The following is a 22,350-nucleotide window of genomic DNA, read 5'->3' on the forward strand; positions in this document are numbered from 1 at the left end:
CCTAAGCCGCAGAAAAGTTTATCCAGCGAGACACTGGAAGTTTGAAGGTTAGTACTGGAGCTCTGTGCATTGTGTTCAAGGCTCACAAGCAGGTATTGTATTTGAAATAAGCCAGCATTGTTTAACCAAAGGTACCTGTGCTGACAGTGCTTGGATGGAACCACTGTCAGTGTGCTTCTGCTTGGTGTGACTGCTCAAAAAACTTACAAAGTGAGTTGTAACACTGAGTTCTTGGTCTGCTGCCTGGGATGTGAGCTGCTGGCATCTTCCCATTGCCATAACCTTGGAATGAGAGTGATGCTGGAAAATCAAACAGCTCAAGGCACGTTCCCAGCAGTCCTGTCCCGCTGGTGATTTGTGCACAGCCCCCGGCTGGCGAGAAAGAAAGCAAAGATAAAGGGAATTTGAGATGGAGATAAACTGCTGGAGGGTGCCTGGAAGGTGTTTTGAGACAGGGGCCCAACTGAATGAGTTCATTCCAACCCAGCAAGAAGGCAACTCAGGAAAAGTCACCCAAGAAAGCTTCCCCTGTGGAGAAGGAGCAGAGTGCATCCTGTAAGAAATGGGGGCACTGGAACAAGGACTGTCCAGTGCTGAAAGAAAAATCATCAGTCCCCCAGCTGCCAGCAGAACAAACCTCAAGCAGCTCAGGCTCTGAGTGATGGGGGCCAAGGGCTGTCGTGGCATTAATTAGCATTGACTCTATGATTGCAGGAGGCTGATCAATCACCTTATCCTACCATACTGTATTGTTCTATACTAATTAAGAAACTCACCCCCTCACAGACAGCCCAATACAGACAGATCCAATTGGTCAACCAATCCAAACTCCATCACCAATTAAGATAATGGCCAATTAAGAAAACACCCTTTGATAAACCAATCTGTATAACACATTGCACATGTGCACAACAACAGGTGCAGCAAGGAAGCAGATAAGTGAGAGTTAAGCTCCTGGGCCTCCACACCAGTGCATCTTCCTTTTCTTCATAGCCTCCTTCTCTTCCACACAGACAAAGTTTAGGATTGACAAATCCTGGCTTGGGGGAAGAACAAGGGGTGAGCACCTTGGGTTTTGTGAGAAAGGAGCCTCACTCTTTAGAATTGTTAAAAGTTTATTAAGGGATAATTAGAGACAAATCAGTAACAGCACTGGGTGCTTGGCCATGGCCAGAGGCACAATGGTTAACCACAGCAACTCTTCTTGTCTAGTTTTTCCATTGTATTGTTCAAATTATACACATTCAAACATTTCTTTGAACTCGTTTACATGTTCCAGGAATTCTTTGGGTTGGTTTGACCCCAACCTGCCTTTTTAGAGTACGTGCAGGAATTGTGGGTTGCTGTTTTGAGGGTTGTGTGTCACTTCCTCACAAGGGCCCCCTGTTCTGTGGTTTCAGCAGGGGACAGTTACTGACAGGGGAAGGGTCAGTGGCAGGGGCCCTCATCACATCCCTTCCTTCAATGTTATCTGACCATGCAGACAGTTTTAGCTATTTCCACAAGTACTTTAAACCAGCATTAGCTATTTCACAAATATCTGAGTCGTTCTCATTATTGTCAGTTATTTACAAACATAAAAATATTAGTTATTATTTCACAACTACAGCTACTTCTGCAAAAGTTAACATTATAATGAACAACACATGGCATCCACTTTAATAGTTTGTGAAAGGCAAAACTGTAATGTATGTTTTTCACACTGTCCACAAACTAAAATATCATCCATAAATGATGTTCTGAGGATAGGAGCTGCACAGGGGCCAGGGCATTGGCCACAAGAAGCTGAACAAATTATACTGTAGCAAAAGCAGTGAAAGGTGATTACAAACTGTACTATATCAAACTCTCTGTGATTAACAATAATGTGCAGAAGTCAATACATAATAGCAGAAGCCAACACGGCCTAGTTATTTATACTAAAGCCAGGGCAGGTTTTTCCCTTGCATGGAGCACTTGGGCCTTCCCCGGGCCCCTTCTGCCCTCCTGCAGAGCCGGTGGCATTTTCCAGCACACACAGTTTGTAACCCAGAGCCGGGTGCAGCCCAGAAGGCTCCAAGCGCCTCCTTCCAGGCTGACTCTGCAGGTGCCGAGGCTGCTCTGGGCTCTGCCAGGGCTCTGCTGGGGCTCAGCTCTGGGCCAGGCTGGGCCCGCTCTCCCCTCACATGGCTCCGGGCAGCTGAGGCACAGCGGGAGAAGGAAGGGACACGTCAAGGGAGTTGAGGTTTAGGAGAGTTTTTATTCCAAACACTGCCATAACAAACAAGAACCATAACAAACAGACTGTGCTAACTACCCTAACCAACTAGCAGTACTAACTACCATACCTAACTATCAGTGCTAACTAACATAACTAACTAGTTCTCCTAACTACTGTAACTAAAAGCTGTCCTCAAGTGCTTCATCTCCTCCGCTGCTCCCTCAGTTGCTTCGCTGCCGTGATCAGAGGGGTCAGGCTGGAGAGAGGCTTGGCTGATGACAAAAATGGGTGCTGCCCAAAAGATAAAAAAGAAAGAAATGAACTGTTACTTCCCAGAGTCAAGTTCCTCGCAGGCCCTGTTGCAGCAGGACAAAGGGAAATGGTTTGAAACTCAGGAGAGGGAAGCAGGCTCAGATTAGATCTAAGGAAGAATTTTTTACCCAGGAGAGTGGGGGAACACTGACAGAAGGTGCCCAGAGGTGTGGGAGGTGCCTCCTCCCTGGAAACCTCCAAGCTCAGGTCGGGCAGGGCTCGGAGCCCCCTGACCTGTTGAAGATGTCCCTGCTGGCTGTGGGGCACCAGGCCCAGCTGGCCTCGAAAGGAGCCTGCCAAGCCAAAGCAGGCGAGGATTCTGCTCGCTCTGCGTGTGGAAAGCAGCGAGGCTGGAGACTGTCGGAGGGGGCCCCACAAGAAAACCCCTCCCTGGCGCTGCTGCTTGCCCTGCAGCCCTTGGCATTCACCTGCAGCAGCTCCTGGGCAGCCCAGCGCCGCTCCTCGTCCGGCTCCAGGCTGCACTCGAGGAAGTCCCGCAGCAGAGCCGACAGGCGCCGGGGCTCCTGCAGCTGCGGGGTCCCGTTCTGCCGGATCAGAGCGCGAGCCTGCAGGGAAATCAAACTCAGCGCTCTGCCAGCTTCCTTCACACCCACACTGCTCACATCCACCCCGGGTCCTCAGCCCCAGCTCCAGGGGCACTTTCCTCCCTGACAGAAATGCTGCTCACAGCTCATTTTTCTGTGCCAACCAAAAAACCCAAACCCTGGGGCTGCCACAGCCACTGCAACATCCAAATGCTCTCGCCCTGAGAGCCAGTTTCATTGGCTGACTCTGCTAGTAGGAACCTCCATCAGAAATAGCACATTTTGCTTCTCCAAATGTGGACACCAGCTTTACAGGCCATTTTCCAGAGTCAGTGTGGTCTGCCTGTGTTATTTCAGAGGATTCTTACATCAAGTGCATCTCTGCAGTGCCACTGACACTCAAGTGAATGCATTCCTGATGCCCCATCCCAGAAACTGCCAGGCAAGAAACAGGAGGTTTGGGATGCTGAAAGCTCAACTTTAGTGACACAGAGAAAGTAGCTTAGACTAGGAAAGAGATTTGTTAGACAATGGGGATGTTGAACCCTCATCTTCCTGTTTTAGACAAGTTTCGCAGTGAGAAGAATCAGGGGGGAGATCACCTTGCAAAACCTCTTTCAGAAGCTCCTGCAGAAATCTTGTTGGGTTTGGGGTGGGATTTGGGGTTGGTTTGGGGTTTTCTTGCAAGATAACATTAGAGCTGATGCACTTGCTTCACATTTCCATGTCATCCTCACAGCCAGAAGAGCTGCAACAACGTAAATCCCAAAGCAAATTGTTGCTGGAGACTGCAGAATATTCATCTGTGTTCAGGCTGGAGTCCTCTGGGAATTCCCAGAAACCTCCAGCTGCTGCTCCCAGGGCAGGGTCCCCCTGTGCCCACAGGCCTCTGCAACCACGGGAGAATTTGCCTCTTACCATGGCCCCCGTTTCCCTGAAGTAAGGAGGTTCTCCTTCCACCATCTCGATGGTCACAATGCCAAAGGCCCAGATGTCCACCTTGGGGCCATAAGGAGATCTGGTCACAACTTCTGGGGCCATCCAGTGAGCAGTGCCCACCATGGAGCTGCGCCGGTCCCGCTCAGGGCTGAGCTGAGCGCAGAGGCCAAAATCAGCTGAGGACAGAAACAAACCCTGTCAAAGGCAGCTGGAATGAGGAAACCAAGCACAAAGATTCCCCACGCTCAGTCTGAGAATGGAGTAGTGAAGTCAGCTGGAAAAGACCTCAGGGCTGTAGCCAAGGAAAGATGGAACTGGACCCTTACAGAAACCCTCAGCTTTCATGCAGTGGCTTTTCCTGATTCCCTTGGAGCTTTAGATTCCCACTGCTGCCCCTCTGGAAGGGCCAGAGCCAGAGCAAAGGCACTGCTGGCACCCTGCTCCTCTCCTGAGCTCTCTGCAGGGGCAGCCGCTCTCAGCTGGCAGCAGGGCCCGGGCAGTGCCCCCAGCAGCCCTTGTGGGGCTCTGGCCTCACTGGGAAGCAGCCCCACACCCGCAGCCCGGGAGCGCCGTGCCTGGCCAGGAACACCCACCCAGCCTGACAGAGCCGTCCATTCCCAGGAGGATGTTGGAGCTCTTCAGATCCCTGTGCATCACCCGCTTGGAATGGAGGAAATCCAGGCCCTGCAGACACTGAGAGAGAACAAGAAACACCAGGGCAAAAACCAATGGCTGGAATATATCACACCAGAAAGGACAGTTCAGAATTCTGCCAGCAGCAGCTTTGCTGGGACAGGCCAGGAGTGCAGTGCACACAAGCTCCAGGCAGACGGTGCAAGGCAAAGCTGAGAACAGCAAATCAAATCCAAACCAGACAGAGAGCACCACAACAGCAGGAGAGAGAACAAGAACAGAGCAGAAGTGCAGTGAGGCTGGCAGGCCGTTCACTGCAGAGGCTCTTTCTTCTCCACCTCATGAAAACAGCACAGAAACAAAGCCCTGAGCATGGAGCCACTCCTGTTCTCATGCCTGTTTGGAAGGACCATCGTGTACCAGCCATGGGAGGGACAGGCAGGATCCCTCACCTCCCGACTGACAGCTGCCATCTCTCCTTCAGCCATGCGTGTCTGTCTGACAACGTCCTGCAAAGTTCCTCCATCCATGTACTCCATCACCAGCCAGAGATCTCCATCAACAAGGAAGCTGGAAGAGGAAAACAATGGCATGGAGATGAATGGGCAGTGCTCAATTCCCCCATGGAAAAGCCTGGATGGAGTTTTGTTTCCAGGTCACTTGTCAGTGAGGACAGAATCAGATGGAGAGACATTCCTGCCAGGCTGCCCAGCCCTTGGAATCTGCACAGTCTAAAGGAGAAGGAGACACCTGTGAGAAAGGAGAGGCCTTAGATGGCAAGCAGGTGAAAAATGCAGTTTAGCAACAGCCCAGATCAATGTGGAACCACAACACTTGCCCCCAGCTGGTTCAGCTTCTGAACTCCTCAGTTCCACCATTCCCTCCTGAACAAGGCAACACAACTGCCAGGGTTATCCAGGGGAGGAGGCCGTGCAGCACTTGGGACAAAAGCAGTCAGAAAACCTTTCAGAAAGTCCCTTCAGAAACAGGCAAGGCCATGGAAAAATGGGCAAATGAGGCATTGCTGGAAACAAGAACCTGGTCTGCCTGGCATCTGTAGCCATGGAAAAGGGCTGGGAAGAAGAAGCCAAGGGAAATAATTTCTGCTGTGGTTCATCAGCACTTTTTGGAAGACACAGCAAATGGGGTCAGCTTGGAGGAAAAACCAAAGCAAAGCAACAAAAGCACACGGAGGGAGTGAACTGCCAGGCTGTTGTTTGGGGAAGATGTGGCTGGGTCAGGCATTTTCAAAACAGGCTACAGACTAGGGATGCAGGAAAGGTTAACGCAGTGCCCGGGCACGGGATGAGAGCTGAAGCACTCACCTGTCCAAAGAGCTGACAATGTTGGGGTTCTTCTTGTCCTTCAGGAGCAGGATCTCATTCACAGCTCGTTCCCTGTTCTGCCCTCTGAGACTCATTTTCTTTATGGCCACCTGAAGGGACATGGCAGCCCTTTAACTGCAGGAGTCTGTGGCAGGAGGCCACAGCAAACACGGAGCGAGTCTGTTTGGAGCGACGGAGCCGGGCTGGGCCAAACTGCCTTGGGATGGGACACCAGAGCTCAGCAAGTGCCATTCCCACAGCCCATTGCTCTGCCAGCTGGGGGCTGCTCACAGGACACATGGCCAGAGACATTTGGCCTTGCAAGCTCTGCAGAAATGGTCCCTCAGCTGTCAGCCTCAAAGCTCTAACAACATCCTCTGCACCTACAGTCTGCTCCAATGGCCTCAACACTCTCATTATTATTATTCAAACCCCTTTTGCAGGCAGGAGATAAATCAGGTTCTGTGAAACAGAGAAAAACAGCCAGGAACCCTTTAGCAATTCTATGGGATTTGGTCATGATTTCAGATCCAACTGCTCTCTTTGGGATTGCACAACAAAGCAAACACGCACATCCATTGCTCAGGTGATCCCTGTCACAGGTTGTCACTTACACCAGACCCAAACACACCTGCAGGGTTTAGGAGACACCTTTGCTCTGGACATCCATCTTCTCATTTCTCTCCCTCTCTCTGTGAACAGCTGAAGTAGGACTAAAACCCCAAACTCAGCCCAAGCAGGATCTCTCCCTAATCAGGCCTTGAGGTACCCTTTGAAAGGGAAGGCAAGATGGAAAAACTGGTAAATAGTCTTCCTGTCCAAGGCTGGGGTGAAGATAAATTGGGCCTCAGTCTCCAGCAGCTGATGCATTCACACTTTTAGATATGCAGACCAAGCCAGCGTGTCCTGCTCTGACAGACACCGCTGCCCTCCTTGCAATCCTTTGGCACTTCAGAAGGACCAAGTCTGTCCCAGCTGTGCTCTGCAGGCTGACACTGCTCTGCCTTCAGAGGAGCAGCCTGGGCAGGAAAGCTCTGCTGGCCCCCAAAGCTGCAGCCACAGCTCCCAGCAGAGGGGACAGCCCTGGAGAGCTGCCAGGCGTGCTGGGCGTGTTGGCACTGACCTCTCCTCCAGTGGCCCTGTCCAGTCCTTTGTAAACGGTTCCGAAAGCCCTGGAGACAAAACAGCAGAGAAGAAAGAAGCAGCGCTTCAGGCCCTGGCAGTGAAAGCCAGCCCAGACAGGAGATCTCTGCTGCCTGCAGCCTTCACAAACACCTGGGTGCATCGACCCTTCCAACAACAGCGCAGCAGCCACCAGCCCTCTGCCATGCAAGGTGGGCAAGAGAAAACTGAGACCCAGCATGAAGGAACTGGGCTGGAGCAAATCCCAAATGTCCACCCTGAACTGCTTTAGTTCAAAACCTAGGTGGGGGAAATGGGTGTCTAAAGAACTGGAAAACAATGCATTTCATCCTTCTCCATTTCCTGCCTAAGACCTGCAGGCTCCACAAGGGCCCTGCCATCAGGCAGGTGATGCATTTTCCCCCAGAGTGCATCAGCTCTGTGTCTGTTACTGAATGGATGGGGTCTGCTGCCTGTGCTAGAATAGAGCACTTATTAGTTCATCTCTGGTTTCTGTTTCTAAACCTTTAGGTTGATCATTCTGACCCGTGGATATTTTTTGAAACAAAATATTTGAAAGAAATCTTCTTGAGAATTGCTTTCTGACAGTCACCAGATGGTGAGTTGCTCTTTTAGGCAATCCAGTTCCAGGGACAGAAGATCTTCCAGGTCCTGCTCCTTGCTGCAGGCAGGACACTGCCAGCCTCAGGGGGCTCTGACGGTGCCTCCTGACCACAGTTATCAATTCTGATCAGGACTGAGAGAAAGCAGGATGGTAGCCCAGTTTCTGATGGTGTTTGGAGCTCTCCTGACTTCTCACTGGATCCTGCCCCAGCACAACCCCTGGCCCTGCTTGTGCAGAAGTCGCTGCCGTGCCCTTACCCTTGGCCAATCTGCTCCAGCTCCAGGTATTTCTCGGCAGGCTCCGCCTCGCTCACGGTGTTCCCTGAAAGAAACCACGTGGAAGACGCTCCCTCCCAGAGTGAGACCCCACCCTGCAGCAGAGCCAGAACGCAGCCCCACTCCCTGGGGCCGTGAGCCCCTTGGTCTCAGCTGGGGAAGGACAACAAATGGCTCGGTGACATTCAGCTGCAGAGCAACCCTGGGTGCAGCTGATGCTGAGACACACACCCAGCGCCCTGCTCGGGCACCCAGGGACAGAGCAGACGTACTCAGCTGCATCAGGCACCACTCCCCTCTCCCCTCTGGCTGCAGGGCTGTGCTGCTGTCAGAATGCTCAGACGAGGATCCTGCAGTGGAGGGAGGTTCAGTGTCCTCTTCCCAAGCAGAGGGAGGTTCTCCATCCTCTTCCCAAAATTCTGCAGCTTCTCCATCCTCTTCCCAAAATGCTGCAGGTTCTCCATCATCTTTCCAAGCCAGGGGAGGTTGACTGTCCACTTCCCATGCTGGGAGATGTTCATCCTTCTCTTCCCAAGACACAGGATGTCCTCCATCCTCATTCCACACCGGGAGATCTCCGACGTCCTCATCCCATGCCTTGGGAGCTTGGCCGTCCTCGTCCCACACCAGGGGACATCCACCGTCCTCGTCCCATGCTGGGAGATGTCCTATGTCCTCATCCCACACTGTGGGAGCTTGGTCATTTTGGTCCCACACCAGGGGACATCCACCGTCCTCCTCCCACACCAGGAGATGTCCACTGTCCTTGTCCCCCTGTGTGGGAGCCTCGCCGTTGCATTCCCACACCACGGGATGTTCGCCCTCGTCCCCAGAACATCAGGAAGCTCACTGTCATCTCCTGGCACTGAGGGAAGCTCACTGACATCTCCTGGCACTGAGGGAAGCTCACTGTCATCTCCTGGCACTGAGGGAAGCTCAGCATCGTCCCCCAGAACAGTGGGAAGCTCACTGCTGTCTTCCTCTTCTTTGGCCTCCTCTTTGGAAGCAGAGGGAGCCACAGGAGGTGCTGGTGCTGCTTTTGTGCCCTGTGGACAGACGGCAGCGTGAGGGACAGAAAGTTCTATCTCAGTTCTCACCCTATTTATCCTCAGCTGCACATCCAGCTGCTCTAAGCAGAAATTGGGTTTGGAGATGTTCCAGCTAACAATGGGTTAAAGTCGACATTGCCACTTATTGCTGGGAATTCGATATTCCACCATGGCTAAAGCCAGCCAGCAATCCTCTGCCTGCAAAGCCAGACCTGCAGCTCTTCAAAGCTCTTCAGCAGAAAAGAGAAAACTGCCAGGGATCCCTTTGCTGCTGCTGCTGCTGAGACACTGACAGGAACTTTCCTTCAGCCTCCCAGGCTGGCACTCAGCTGCCACATGCCGAGCTCACAACTTGCTGCACAATTCCAAACACCAAGGGTTCCTTTCCCACTCACCGAAGGAGGAGCTGCTCGGGATCCACAGAAGAAGTGCCCTGAAATGGGAGAGGGAACATGAACCAGATGCTGTTAGGAGAAAAACTGCCAGTGGTGGGAAATGCCACAGAGCAAGGCAACCCCAAGAGAGCATTTTGCTCTCACAGCATCCCTGCAGGAGCCACAGTCCCTTCCCACAGCAAGAGAACAGCACAAAATACTGGGCTGGGTCAGTTCTTGGCTGGAGCAGCAAACGGAGGGAGTTCCAGGCTCTGCTGGCACAGACTCCCTGCCTGAGGGAACAGAACCCCCCAGGGCTCATTGCAAATGCTGTGCATGCCCCCCTGGCTGCAGACACCCCCTTTTTCAGCTGCAGCTGCTGGCAGCAGCTCTCCCAAAGCAATGGTGTCTTCATGGCAATTTGGTTCCAAAGTCAGCTCAGCTCCAGAGGAAGAACACAAAGCACACAGCAAGCCCAAAGCCACAGATGCTGCACCGAGGGAAAGCCTCGACTTACGTGCCAAGTGGGTTAAAAAATACCCCGAATAAGCCACAGAGTACAGAGTGCAAACTGCAGCAGCCACGTGCTGGATCATTTTGGCTGCGCTGCACACGTCTGCAGCCTGTAGCCCTGCGAGCACAGAAGGACACCCGTCAGGGCTGGGCTGGCTGCTGAGAATGCCTCGGGCAGGAGGATCCTCCGGCAGCGGCAGCGAGCCCAGAGCCACTCTGGGCACTGAGGCCTCCGTGTCCCACAGCAACGGGAACACCACGGGGACGTGGCACTGCTCCTGTGACACCACAGCAGCAGCTCACGCAGAAACCGCCTGGAGGGTTCTCCTGTGTCACAGAGGAGCACAAAGAACCCTCCCAGGGCACAGCCTATTGCCCAAAGGATGCCAGAGGAACTCGGAAAATGCAGCACACAAGGACACCCCATAGCCCAGCCTGAACACTGAGGAGGAACAAGGACAGCACCAAACCAAAGGAAACGTGACCTTTAGTCACTGATACTTCTGACTGAAAGCAGCAAGCCTTGTTCCATCTGGGATCTTTGTTCTAGTTCTAAAATCAAGCAAGGTTCTCCAACCTTAAATACACAGAAGGCAGGAACTGGGGAGGAGGTGGGATTAGGAGGAGGAGGAGGGACAGAGGAAAAGGAGGAGCAGGAGCAGGAACAGGAGGAACAGGAGGTTCCAGTGTCCCCTGTGGCCAATGCCAAGGGACCATCGCCCACACTTGTCCTGCAGGTGAGCGGGGAGGGGGAGCTCATCCCAAATCCATCGGGGTGTCGCTGAGAGGGTTTTTTATTAGGGTGTGTTTAAAGTTTGCAGATTGTGGATTTGACCACAGACGTTGTAGCCTGGTGTCCCTGGGAGGTTTTTTTCTGTGTGTTTCTCGGTTTGGATCTTGCAGGACCCCAAGGCTGAGCCTCTTGGGGGGATTTTTGGGGGTCCTCGTGGCCATTGCCCAGTATGGGCAGGGGAGGACATTGGTGCTGGGGACCCCCGGGAGAGCAGAGGAGGGGAACCCCTGGGACCCCCAGAGTGGGGAGAGCAGAGAGGGGCGATCCGAGAGCTGGGGGACCCTGACTGGCTGGAAAGTGGGAGAGCCTGGAGAGGAGGGACCCCTGGGACTCCTGGATCTCAAAGTAGAGCATCAGGGGAGAAGGGACCCCATGGACCCCTTAAAAGCCCCTGGATCATCCCTAAGCAGGATGCTGGAGAAGGAGAAAGTCCTGGAGCCATTGGACCCCCATCATCCCAAGGAAAGGAAAACTCTGGAACCCCAAAAGTGGAGAGATCAGTGATAGGGAACTGCTGTGAGAGTTTTTTTGGGCTGAATCTTGACATTGTGGAGATTTTCATGGACACAAGACTCCTGCTGACTTCTAGAGATGGAATTGGGCAGGAGAAGCCTCTACTCCAAGGTGCTCCCACCTTGGTTTTCCCCAAACCAGGATCTGTCATTCCCAAGCTGTGGCCGAATGGAGGAGGAGGAAAAGCCCCAGAGATCCCTCATGAGGAGGGGCTGCAAACCCAGCCCAGGGAGCTGCAGGGAGGAAAGAGCTCCCTGAGCCAGGAAGGTGTCCGGAGATCCAGCCAGAGCTCAGAGCTGGTGGAGAAGCCTCATGGCAGGGAGAAGGCACACAAGTGCTTGGAATGTGGGAAGGGTTTCAGCTGTAGCTCCAGCCTGATGGAACACCAGAACATCCACATTGGGGAGAGGTCCTGTGAGTGTGGGGAATGTGGGAAGAGCTTCAGTGGGAGCTCCGACCTCAGCAAGCACCACAAGATCCACACTGGGGAACGGCTCCATGAGTGCCTGGAATGTCAGAAGGGCTTCAGGTGGAATTCAGAGATCGTCACTCACCAGCACTTCCACACCAGGGAGAGGCCCTGCGAGTGTCCCGAGTGTGGGAGGAGCTTCGTGCGCTGCTCCAGCTCCATCCCCCATGGGAGGATCCGCGCTGGATGATCCCCAGTGACCCCCGTTGGGCAGAGCCCTAGTGACCCCCGATCCGGGTGCTCCCCGTTGGGTGGGGGAAGGTGATGGAGAGATTTCTTTGCCCTCTCCTTGTGCTGCTGTGATTTGGTTGGTAATAAATTCCCTCCGTGTGCCCAGGCCGGGTCTGTTGTGCCCGTGCCGGATTTGCTGAGGGATCTCTCCCGGTCCTTGTCCCCACGGAGGAGCCCTCGGTTCCATTTTCTGTCCCTGTGCGGCTGCGGGGGGCAGGGACAGAGCGGCTCTGGGGGTGCCTGGCATCGGGCCAGCGTCACCGCTCGCCACGGGCACTCCTGTGATCCCGCACACCTGGGCACGCATTTCTGGGCACACCTGAGCTCCCACCTGCCCAGCGCCCCAAGGCTCCCCCTCCCTGGAAAAGCCTCACCGGGGTTGCAGCGTCCCGCGAACCCCTCAGCCAATCACAACACAGCCGCAACGCGCTGCAGCCAATGAGAGCGCGGAGCATTGAAGAGTCATCAGTTGTGTAGCAGAGCCTCTGAGCTCGGCTCCCCAGCAGTGTCGGGAGCCAATGAGAGCGCGCGGCGCTGCCGAGCCCGCCCCGCTCCGGACTGGTGCTCCCAGCGCAGCGCGGCTGCTTCGGGGCTGCGGCCCCTGCCCGGCGCTGGCCATGGGGCGAGGGGCGGCAGCTGCGGCCGGACTGGTGGCACTGGTCGTGCTGGGAGCGCCCCCGGCTGCGGGCGCGGAGCTCTCGGGTGAGCGGGGGGGCGGGAGGCGGTGGGACGGGGGGGAGAAGGGGGAAAAGGGGGCGAAGGGGGGAGCCCGGAATGGAGCGGGAGGAGGAGGGGATAGTGGGAAAAGGTTGTGGAAATGGGGCAAGTAGGGGGAATGGTCTCGGGTTTCCTGCGGTCAGGATTGTGGAGTCCGGCTGTTTGTCTCTGTCCCCACACACGCTTAGGCACCTTTTCTTCGGCCCACCCAGGGATTGCAAGTGTCGGGGTCTTTCTCTCTCTAGCTGGTCAGAGTGACCCCGAAAAAGTTCAAAAGTTTCTTTTCCCAGCCCGGTGCTTGAAGAAGGAGTCAGGGCTCTTCATTTTTCGGTCTCAAGGTTATTTATTACATCTTATCTATAAAATTCTTTCTCCCTGTCCAGCCGAGATCCGTTCAGCAGGACAGTCAGAGGCACTCCGCCCTCCCCCAGGGTGGTGTTATCTTTATATACTACAAACTACGTGTACAATATTTACAGTTATTTTCCAATACCTATCATCTACGCTAGACAGTGAGTTTCTACTCTAGACCAATCTAAAAGTGCCAACATCACCAAACAAGATGGAGGTAGAGAAGAAGAAGAAAGGCTAGACACGCCCAAATCCCTCCATTTTGTCACCAGAAACCCCTATACCAAAAATCCTAAAACCTACATTTACACTCTGTGAATACTTTATCCCTATACCATCTAAACTGCCGTGGCCTCTATCTCCTCATGCAAAGGTGCCAAGCTGTTTCATAGCCCGCACTCGAACCCGATGGTGTTCTTGGGCTGTGTGCTAGGGTCTCTGAGCCCCCTGGCAAGGGTCCCAGGAAACTCCGGACTCCCAGAGGGATGTCCTGAGTTCTGACAAGGATGACCCCGAGAGTCTTTTTTTCCCAGCCCGAGGTTTGAAGAAGGAGTCGGAATTCCTTGGCTCTGGTTTTCAAAGTTGTTTCTCTGATCTAAAGCATTCTTTTCCTGACCCGCAGAGGTCTGTCTAGCAGGTCTGTCTGAGACACACTGCACTGCCCTGAGGCGGTGCTGTCTCTTTATACTAAAAACTACCTGTACTTTATTTACCATTATTTTCCAATACCTCTCACCTGTGTTACACTGTCTGCTTCTACCCTAAACCAATCCAAAAGTGCCAACATCGCACAGAAGATGGAGGCTAGGAAGAAGAAGGAAGAAAGACAAGACAATGCCCAAATCCCTACATCCTGCCTCTTAGACCCCTATACTAAACATCCCCAAAATTCCACTTTTCACCCTATGATAAATTCATTATCATTCTTCGTAAGCTTTTGTGACTTGTAACTCTTCATACAAGGTTGGCAATTTGCTCCATGAGTTAGAATTGAAATTCCAAGTGTCTTTGGCTTCCTGCCAGGGGCTGAGAACCATCCAGGGCACCCAGAGGGATGTCCTGGGTTCCGAAAAAACCTTTTGTCACCAAAAATCCAGCTCCAGCAGACGGAGATGAGAAGCAAGTAGCTGTTGCCTCAAAGAGAAGATGCCACGAGAAAGAGGAAAGCCTTCCTACAATCCAGCAGCCCCCTGACTTGTAATGTGTTTTAAAATGTTTCCTTTCCCTTTTAGAAAAGAAAATCTACCTCCCACTCAACCTCACTATGAGCCCTGTCCAAGTTGTCATCCTGTTTGCGTTGAGCAGTCTGACAGCAGCGTGGCTCGTCCCTCAGCCACACCAAAGCATCTGGGTGACCCTGGCATGGCCAGAAATTTGAAGGACTTTGCTGCTTGAACCTAACACCAAAAGCACCCAAAGTCCACGCAGCTCTCTGAGAAGTGAAAAGCCTGATTGAACAAGTCAAGCAGGAATCCGAGGACTGGTTCAGCGGACTGTTCAAGGACTGGGGACTCTCAGGGTGGTGGACTTCAATTATTAAGACAATTCTGTTGGTTTTTGTTGCTATTTTCCTAATCATGTTAGCATTTGGAATTCTACATTGCATAATTTTAAAAGCTATCAATGGTTTATTTTCCACTACCTCAGAAGTCAACCACATGGAGTTTGTGGACCTAAAGCAACCCAACAGGCCCGCAAATCATGAGTGGTGGACGAATTCATTGTCTGGATCAGAATACATCAACAATTTTCCTTTAATATTTTTATTAACAGAAAAGGGGGAGGTGTTGTATTGCACTAAGTGGTTTCTTTAGTTGTTTTGCACTGGTGATTGGAAATTTTGCACTGAGTCGTTTTTATACTGCACTGAATAGCTTATGTTGTTGCACCTGATTTTTCGGGCACACACCCCTCCCCAAAGTCCTGGTGGTGGTCTCTCCCCAGGTTACTCCCTCCCCTCACCCCTCCCATCACTTGTATCCCATTGGTTGTGGTCCCTCTCCTCTGCCCCCCATTCCCCTGGGTTTAAAATCTCCTGCCGTCACACAATCAGTCTCTTTTCCTCTTTTCCTTCCTTGGACTTCCCTGGAGTGGTTCCACAATAAAGCACGATAATCATCCTGAGGAGAAGAGTGCCTCCAGTCTTTTACTTTTGTCCTTGTGAGATTGTAGGGGCCAAGGGTCCAGAGCTAGCCAGACTGGACCCCTCAAAGGCCCTCAGAGATGAGTCTTACAGGGCTGACCACCAGGGGTACCACAACCAATGAGGAAACAGGGAAAGGAGAAACCAGGGAAAGGTGGGACATGTGGGGAAAGGAACTGGGATGGGTCAGTGTCCTGGTTTAGGGCAAATTTGGGAGAGAGTCCCCAGAAAGGAGGCCCCTCCAGAAAGCAAACCCACACAGCCCCTCCCCCCCCATCTGGTTGGGGAAGAATTCCTTGGAGAGAAGTGGAAAGAAACTGTTTATTTAACAGGCACTGCACACAAAATGAACAATACCGGATGACACCACTCTTTCACCACTCTGAAAAAGATGACAAATTCAGAAAGTCTCTCCTGGGGTGGTTGCTCTGTTATCAGTCCCTCCGGCACTGGGGCAGCTGCTGCAGCCACAGGGTGCAAACTCTCGGTGTTTCCCAGGTCCCAGTCCAGAGCAGGTTCGGGTAAATCCAAACAGGAAAGGGGAAACAGTCCAGGAAGGAATTTGGACTGTTTAGCTGAACTAACTAAGGAGAAGAAGTAGAAAGCAAGAGCAAGCAGAAGCAGAGCAGAAGGAAGAGCAAAGTGAAAAGCAGGGCAAAAAGCAAAAAACAGCACTATGTACTCTCTTGTCTGTATGTCCTGCCCAGTGGCTGATAAGAGGCCCAAAACAAAACTTTCACTCTGCAGAGCCAGTCTTGAAGGCACAGAACATAATATCTAGCATAAATAACACACAAATGGGGATACAAACATCCTAACGTCACCCTAGGACAGTCAGTGATGTGCAAGACTCCATGGGGAAGTTTTTTCTGTCTGCCCAGGTGGGGAAACTCTATGGGAAGCCTCTCCAGCAGAGAGCTCTGAGGAATTCCCTGAGGGGGAAAGATCCTGAGGATCCCACACTGCTGGCAGATCTCGGCTTGCCCTGGGAAGAGGGAAGGGGCCATATGCAGCTCCATGGATTGCTCAGGCGATGATTCCTGCCAGAATGAGAGAGGGTCATGGTGTCACCCCGTCCCTGTCCCCATCCCAACTGGATGGACCTGACTGGAGCCCATGGAGAGTGGGAGCTGCTCCATCCATTCCACCCAATCCCAGTCCAACCATCCTGCCCCAGTCCCTCACTGGAATTCCAACCTTATCCTGTTCCATCCACCCCACACCAATCTGCTCCATCCATTCCATCTGATCCCACTCCATTCAACCTGCCCCAATCTCACTCTGTCTACCCAACTAACCCTGCACTAGAATCCTGCCTTGATCCAGAATCTCAAATGATCCTGCCACATCCCTCCTGCCCCAGTCCTTCTCTGTAATCCCGACCTGATCCTGCTCTATCCATCCCACCTGATCCCGCTCCAGAATCTAGCACTGATCCCACTTTACAATTGTGGCAGCAGCTCTCTGGCCACAGAGAGCAACACACAACTTTCTCAGGCCTTTCTGGAGAAAGTCTCTGAAAAGAATCAGAGAAAAGAATGAGAAATAATTCATATCTTAACCTGCTACACCTGTTGTTGTGAACATGTAGAATGTGTTATGGACATTTATTTACCAAAGGGTGGTTTCTTAATTAGCCAATGGTGGTGGGTTTTGATTGAAGGACCAATTAGGTCAACTTGCATTGTAACTGTCTATAAAAGCAATGGGTTTCTTAATGAATATATATAATAAAGAGATTGATCAGCCTTCTGTGAATCATGAAATCAATGCTAATTATTATCTGGCCGGAGGCCCATTGCAATGACAAACAATTTCATCTGATCCTGCTCTGGACCCTTGCTCTGATCTGGAATCCCTCCCTGATCCCAGTTTATCCATCCTGCCCTAATCCCCCTCTGGAATCTCATTCTGATCCTGCTCTGTACCTGTGCTCAAGCCGTTGGTTCCCACATCTTTTCCTGCAGAAAGAGAAGATCCATGAGATTCCAGCACGGATCACGCACCAGGATTAACCCCAGGATCCATTCTGGGATCCACACAGAGGGGATCCAGAGCTGGATTCACCACTGGTACTCACCAGCTGCCGGGTTATATCCATTCCCATCCCTCCTCCCTGTGGAAACAAAGTGGGATCAGCATCAGTGGCACAAGATTTCCAGAACAGTGCCAGGTAGATCCTTGTCCCTTCCCAACCCCCATCCCGTGTGTTACCAGACTGGAGCTTCCAGATGCCGAATCCGATGAGGATGAGGATGAGGATGAGGATGGCAGTGATGATGGACACAGCGATCACCACGGTGAGATTCCTGCCAGATGTCGGCTCTGGGAAACGCAGGATAGCGAGGAGGGGAAGGGGAATCCCCATTTGGGAATTCCAAATTCCCAATCCCCACATTCCCAGCCTCACCCCAAGCGAAGATCCCGGGCTCTGGCATTCCGGGATGCTCCACCCTGCACCGGTACTGCTCCCGCTCCTCCGGCAGCGCCTCGATCCTGGCCCAGGTGTGGAAGGTGCCGTCGCTGTTGGGAACGATCCCGCCCCGCTCCGTCTCCTGATCCAAGGTTTCATCCCCCTTCATCCAGCTGACTGCAATGGTTTTGGGGTAGAATCCGTACACGTGGCAGGACAGGATCAGCGTCCCGTGTTCCTCTTTTCCAGATACATGGACATCAGGGGGCTCTGGAATGGAATAATGGTGGAATTCATGCATGGAGTTCATGGGAATTGGACTGGGGTGTGCTCTACCCATGGAATTCCAACTGCAATGGGACGGGGATGAGATCTGACCATAGGATTCTATGGGAATGGGATGGAGATGAGATCTACCCAGAGAATTCCCACAGGAATCGCATGTTCCCAAGTTCTCCATTCCCAAATTCCCACAGGAATTCTGCTCCCACCTCTGCGCTCCAGCTCCTTCTCCCTATATTCCACGTATTTCCGGAGCGATTCCGGGCATTCGTGCTTCAGGTAGTTCGTGAACCCCTCAGCCACCTCTTCCTTTTCCCAGCGCCTCCTGGTGATCTCAGCAGCGCTGTCGGCCGGCACGAATCTCTCGGATCCCAGGTCAAAGGAGATGAAATCCCGCCCGTCGTAGCCGACCCGGTAGTATCCACGGACACTCCCATCGGACAGGAGCTCACAGCTGGAAACTCGCAACCATGTGTGGAGACCTGGGGGGATTGTGCCCACAGAGACCCATGGAATTGTGTCCCAGCCCCACAGAGCCCCATTCCAGCCCTATGGAGCCCCAGAGTCTGAGGGAGACCCACAAAGCCTCATCCCAGCCCCTTGGAGCCCCATGGATCCACACCCCAACCCCATGGTCCCAACCCAGCCCCACAGATCCCATCCCAGCCCCATGGATCCACATCCCAACCCCATGGATCCCAACCCAGCCCCACAGATCCCATCCCAGCCCCATGGATCCACATCCCAGCCCCACGGATCACAAGCTATCCCATCCCAGTCTAATGGAACCCTGTTTCAGCCCCTTGGAGCCTTGTGAATCCACATCCGTGACCTACAGATCACATCCCAGCCCCATGGATTCACATCCCATCCCCATGGATCCAATCCCAGCTCCACGGATCCCATGCAAACCTTATGGATCCTCACCCCAGGCCCCCAGATGCCATTCCAGCCCCACAGATCCCATCCCAGCCACATGGATCACAAGATATCCCATCCCAGCCTAAGAGATCCCTGTTTCAGCGCCTTGGAGCCCTGTGAATCCACACCTGAGACCTACAGATCCCATCCTACCCCTATGGATCCTCACCCCAGCCCCACAGATCCCTTCCCAACTCCACAGATCCCATTCCAGCCCCACAGATCCCTTCCCAACTCCACAGATCCCATTCCTGCCCCATGGATCCCAGCCCAGTCCAACAGATCCCCCATTCTAACCCCATGTATCCCCATCTTAGCCCTACAGTTCCTATCCCAGCCCCACAGTTCCCATCCCAGCCCCAGGGATAAAATCCCAGTCCCACAGATCCCATCCTAGTCCCATGGATTCACATCCCAACCCATGGATCACAAAATATTCCATCCCAACCTACCCAAAGTGGATCCTCATTTCACCAGTTTGGAGCTTTGTGAATCCACATCCGAGACCTACAGTTCCCATCCCAGCCCCATGGATCCATATCCCAACCTGTGGATCACAAGATGTCCCAGCCCAGCCTAATGGATCCCCATTGCAGCTCCTCAGAGCCGTGTAAATCCACACTGGAGACCTACAGTTCCCATCCCAGCCCCGTGGATCCTCACCCCAGCCTCCCAGATACCATCCCTGCCCCACAGATCCCATCCCAGCCCCATGGATCACAAGATATCCCATCCCAGCCTAATGGATCCCCGTTTCAGCCCCTTGGAGCTCTGTGAATGCACACCTGAGACTTACAGGTCCTCACCCCGGCCCTACAATTCCCCTTCCAACCCTACAAATCCTATCCCAGTCCCATGGATCCAATCTCAGCCTTACGGATCCCATCCCAGCTGCATGGTTCCCATCCCAGCCCCATGGATTCACATCCCAGCCCCATGGATTCACATCCCAGCCCCATGGATTCACATCCCAGCCCCACAGATCCCATCCCAGCTCCACGGATCCATATCCCAACCCACGGATCACAAAATATTCCATCCCAACCTAATAGATCCCCATTTTCAGCCCCTTGGAGCCTTGTGAACCCACATCCGAGACCTACAGATCCCATCCCAGCCCCACTGATCCACATCCCAGCTCTACACTTCCCATCCCAGCTCTACAGTTCCCATTCCAGCCTCACAGATCCCATCTCAGTCCCACTGATCCACATTCAAGCCCCACAGATCCCATCCCAGCCCCACGTATCCCCATCCCAGCCCCACAGATCCCCCCACTCACCCCTGCTCTGGTTGTACCGCTCCCGCAGTGTCTCCAGGCCCCTGGCAAACACTTGCTGGGTCCCCACAGCAATCTGGGTCCCCCTCTCCCAATCCTCCGGCTTGACTCCGTCCTTCATCCACTGCGTCAGCGGCTCCGCCCGGCCCCGCTCGCTGTCGTAGCGCGTGAAGGGGATCCCATCCAGGTACCCGGTGGCCAAGAACTGGGGGACCCCTGGGCTGGGCTCCGACACCGCCACAGCCAGGTAACGCAGGGAGTGGAGAACTGGGGGGAAACGGAGATGTGGGGGGGTTGGGGGATCATCATCACATGGAACAATGAAAGGGGAACTGGGAGAGCTGGGAAGGGGTTTGGGGATCCTGGGGCCAAGGAAAGGGTGTGCAGGGTGGGAGAGGTGGGATGGACAGGAAAGGGGCTGCAGGGGGTCCTGGTGTCCAGGAATGGGGGCTCAGGGGGTTCCAGGGTTATGGAAGGGGGCAGGGGGGGCTGTGCAGGGACTGGGAGAGTAGGGATGGGGGTTCCAGGGGAATCCCTGTGCCCAGAAAAAGGGGTCCAGGGGTCCCCAGTGCCAAGCAAAGGGATCACAGGGTGGGCAGACCTGGGAATGGGAGGCTGGGGGTCTTTGATACAAAGGAAAGGGGGAGCTGGGGGCTGAGAAAAGCAAGAGTGGAGGTCCAGGGGGTCTCAGGGACAAGGAAAAGAGGGGTCTGGGGACTAGGGAAGGCAGGGAAAGGGGGTGCAGGGGAGGATTTGTACTGGATAAGGGGGTGCAGGGAGGTCCCAGTGCCCCAGAACTGAAAATTCAGGGGGGTCCTGGGGTCCAGAATCCCCCCTGGGACCCTCATGGACACCCTGAGACTCTCCTGCAGGATGACCAGGATGTGAAGAACTGAGGGGATGCAGAGTTTGGGGGGCTCTGGGGGCATCCAAGAGGCAGGAAGGGGGACTGGGAGAGTCAGGAAGGGTCCAAGGTTCAAAGAAGAGACTGGGAGAGGTGGGATGGGGAATCCAGGGGGTCTCTGTGCCCACTAAAGGGGTTCCAGGGGTCCCTGATGTTGAGGGAAATGGGTTCTGGGAGCTGGGAAAGGCAGGAATGGGGCTCCAGGGGGTCCCTGGCTCACGGAAAGGGGGGTCTGGGGCTGGGAAAGGTGGGTAGATCCCAGGAGACGGGAAAGAGACCGAGGGAACACGGGAGGGAAGGGACGGGGCAAAGGGGAATTCCAGGGAGTTCATCTGGATCCCTCTGGATCCCCACTGCGACCCCCCTGAGACCCTCCGGGACCCTCTGGAATCCCATTTTGAGAAGGGGAGGGAGTGGAACACGGGGGGAACACGGAAAGCTGGGAGATCTGGGGGTCCAAAGCTCAAGGAAAAGAGTGGGTCTGGGGTCTGGGAAAAGCGGGATGCCAGAAAAGGGGGGGGCAGGGGGTCCCAGAGCACTTACGGAGTATGGGGGGATCCCAATCCCGGATAAAGGGGGTGCAGGGGAGTCCCGGTGCCCAAAAATGGAGGTTCAGGGATGTCCCAGTGCCCAGGAATGGGGGTTCAGGGGGGTTCCCGTGCCGAGATTATGGATTCAAAGGGATCCTGATCCCCAGGAATAGGAGATCCCCTATCCCTGGGTCCCGGGGCCAGATAAAGGGGTGCAGGGGAGTTCCACTGCCATGAAAACGTTCACGGGGTCCCCGTGCCCAGGAATGGAGATTCAGGGGGGTCCCAGTGAGAGGGAAGGGGATGGAGGGGGATCACAGGACCCAAAACGGGGTTCAGGGGAGTTCCCCTGCCCAAGAATGGAGGTTTAGGGAGGCTCCGATTCCCGGAAATGGAAGTTCAAGGGGTAACCGGTGCCCAGGAATTGCGGTTCAGGGGGTTCCCGGTTTCGGGGTCCCACTCACCTTTGTCTGCGCCCCCCGGGTCCCACAGGAGCCCCAGGAGCCCCCAGAGGACCCCCAGCCCCAGCGCTGGAGCCATGGCGCTGCTCCGCTGCGGCCCGGCCCAGCCCCGCCCCCAGAGCCGCCTCCGGCCCCGCCTTTGGTTCCGCTATTTCCTCTCTACCAATACCAGCTCGATTTGTCAGTGACGTCATCGGTCACCGGGCAGATCCTGGTCTCCCAAGTTGGGACGCGGACGCGAAAGGGGCCGAGGAGGGCGGGGAGGGCGAGAGGACGGGGGAATCCCAGAGAATCCCTCTGGATCCTCACTGTGACCGCCCTGGAGCCTTCTGAGAACCACCTGGGACCCCCTTAAGAAAGAGCCGGAAGTGAAGAACTGGGGGGAACAGGGAAATTTAGGAGATCTGGGGGTGCAAAGGTGAAGGGAAAGG

The 22,350-nt window shown here is 54.0% G+C and overlaps 3 protein-coding genes across 13 annotated transcripts in view; 1 reads left to right on the forward strand and 2 right to left on the reverse strand.

Annotated features, from left to right (window-relative positions):
• LOC127060516 (serine/threonine-protein kinase PAK 1-like) overlaps positions 1-22,350 on the forward strand; it is a 176,416-nt gene that overhangs the window by 14,039 nt on the left and 140,027 nt on the right. The window lies entirely within an intron of this gene.
• On the reverse strand, positions 442-12,619 carry LOC103824863 (serine/threonine-protein kinase PAK 3-like). 11 transcript variants are annotated; one of them, XM_050984103.1, is made up of 9 exons: positions 8,249-10,753; positions 7,959-8,022; positions 7,078-7,126; positions 5,955-6,064; positions 5,082-5,199; positions 4,590-4,689; positions 3,976-4,172; positions 2,941-3,078; positions 442-2,491 (listed from the first exon to the last, which is right to left on the reverse strand). In XM_050984103.1, exons 1-9 carry the CDS (start codon positions 8,256-8,258, stop codon positions 2,402-2,404), a joined length of 876 nt encoding a protein of 291 aa, XP_050840060.1. In that variant the 5' UTR covers positions 8,259-10,753; the 3' UTR covers positions 442-2,401. The 11 variants fall into 11 exon arrangements, with proteins under 11 accessions (XP_050840060.1, XP_050840055.1, XP_050840057.1 ...); XM_050984099.1 differs by lacking the exon at positions 442-2,491 and having other exon boundaries at positions 2,500-3,078; positions 8,249-10,757; XM_050984098.1 differs by lacking the exon at positions 7,078-7,126 and having other exon boundaries at positions 7,959-10,757.
• LOC103824644 (class I histocompatibility antigen, F10 alpha chain-like) lies at positions 16,721-22,085 on the reverse strand. Its single transcript, XM_050984120.1, has 8 exons — positions 21,923-22,085; positions 20,028-20,291; positions 18,034-18,306; positions 17,540-17,812; positions 17,344-17,454; positions 17,210-17,245; positions 17,058-17,090; positions 16,721-16,823 (listed from the first exon to the last, which is right to left on the reverse strand). The coding sequence occupies exons 1-8, from the start codon at positions 21,996-21,998 to the stop codon at positions 16,804-16,806; spliced, it is 1,086 nt and encodes a 361-aa protein (XP_050840077.1). The 5' UTR covers positions 21,999-22,085; the 3' UTR covers positions 16,721-16,803.

Source organism: Serinus canaria, chromosome 25 (genome assembly GCF_022539315.1).
Source record: "Serinus canaria isolate serCan28SL12 chromosome 25, serCan2020, whole genome shotgun sequence".
In the NCBI taxonomy this organism is placed as follows: domain Eukaryota; kingdom Metazoa; phylum Chordata; class Aves; order Passeriformes; family Fringillidae; genus Serinus; species Serinus canaria.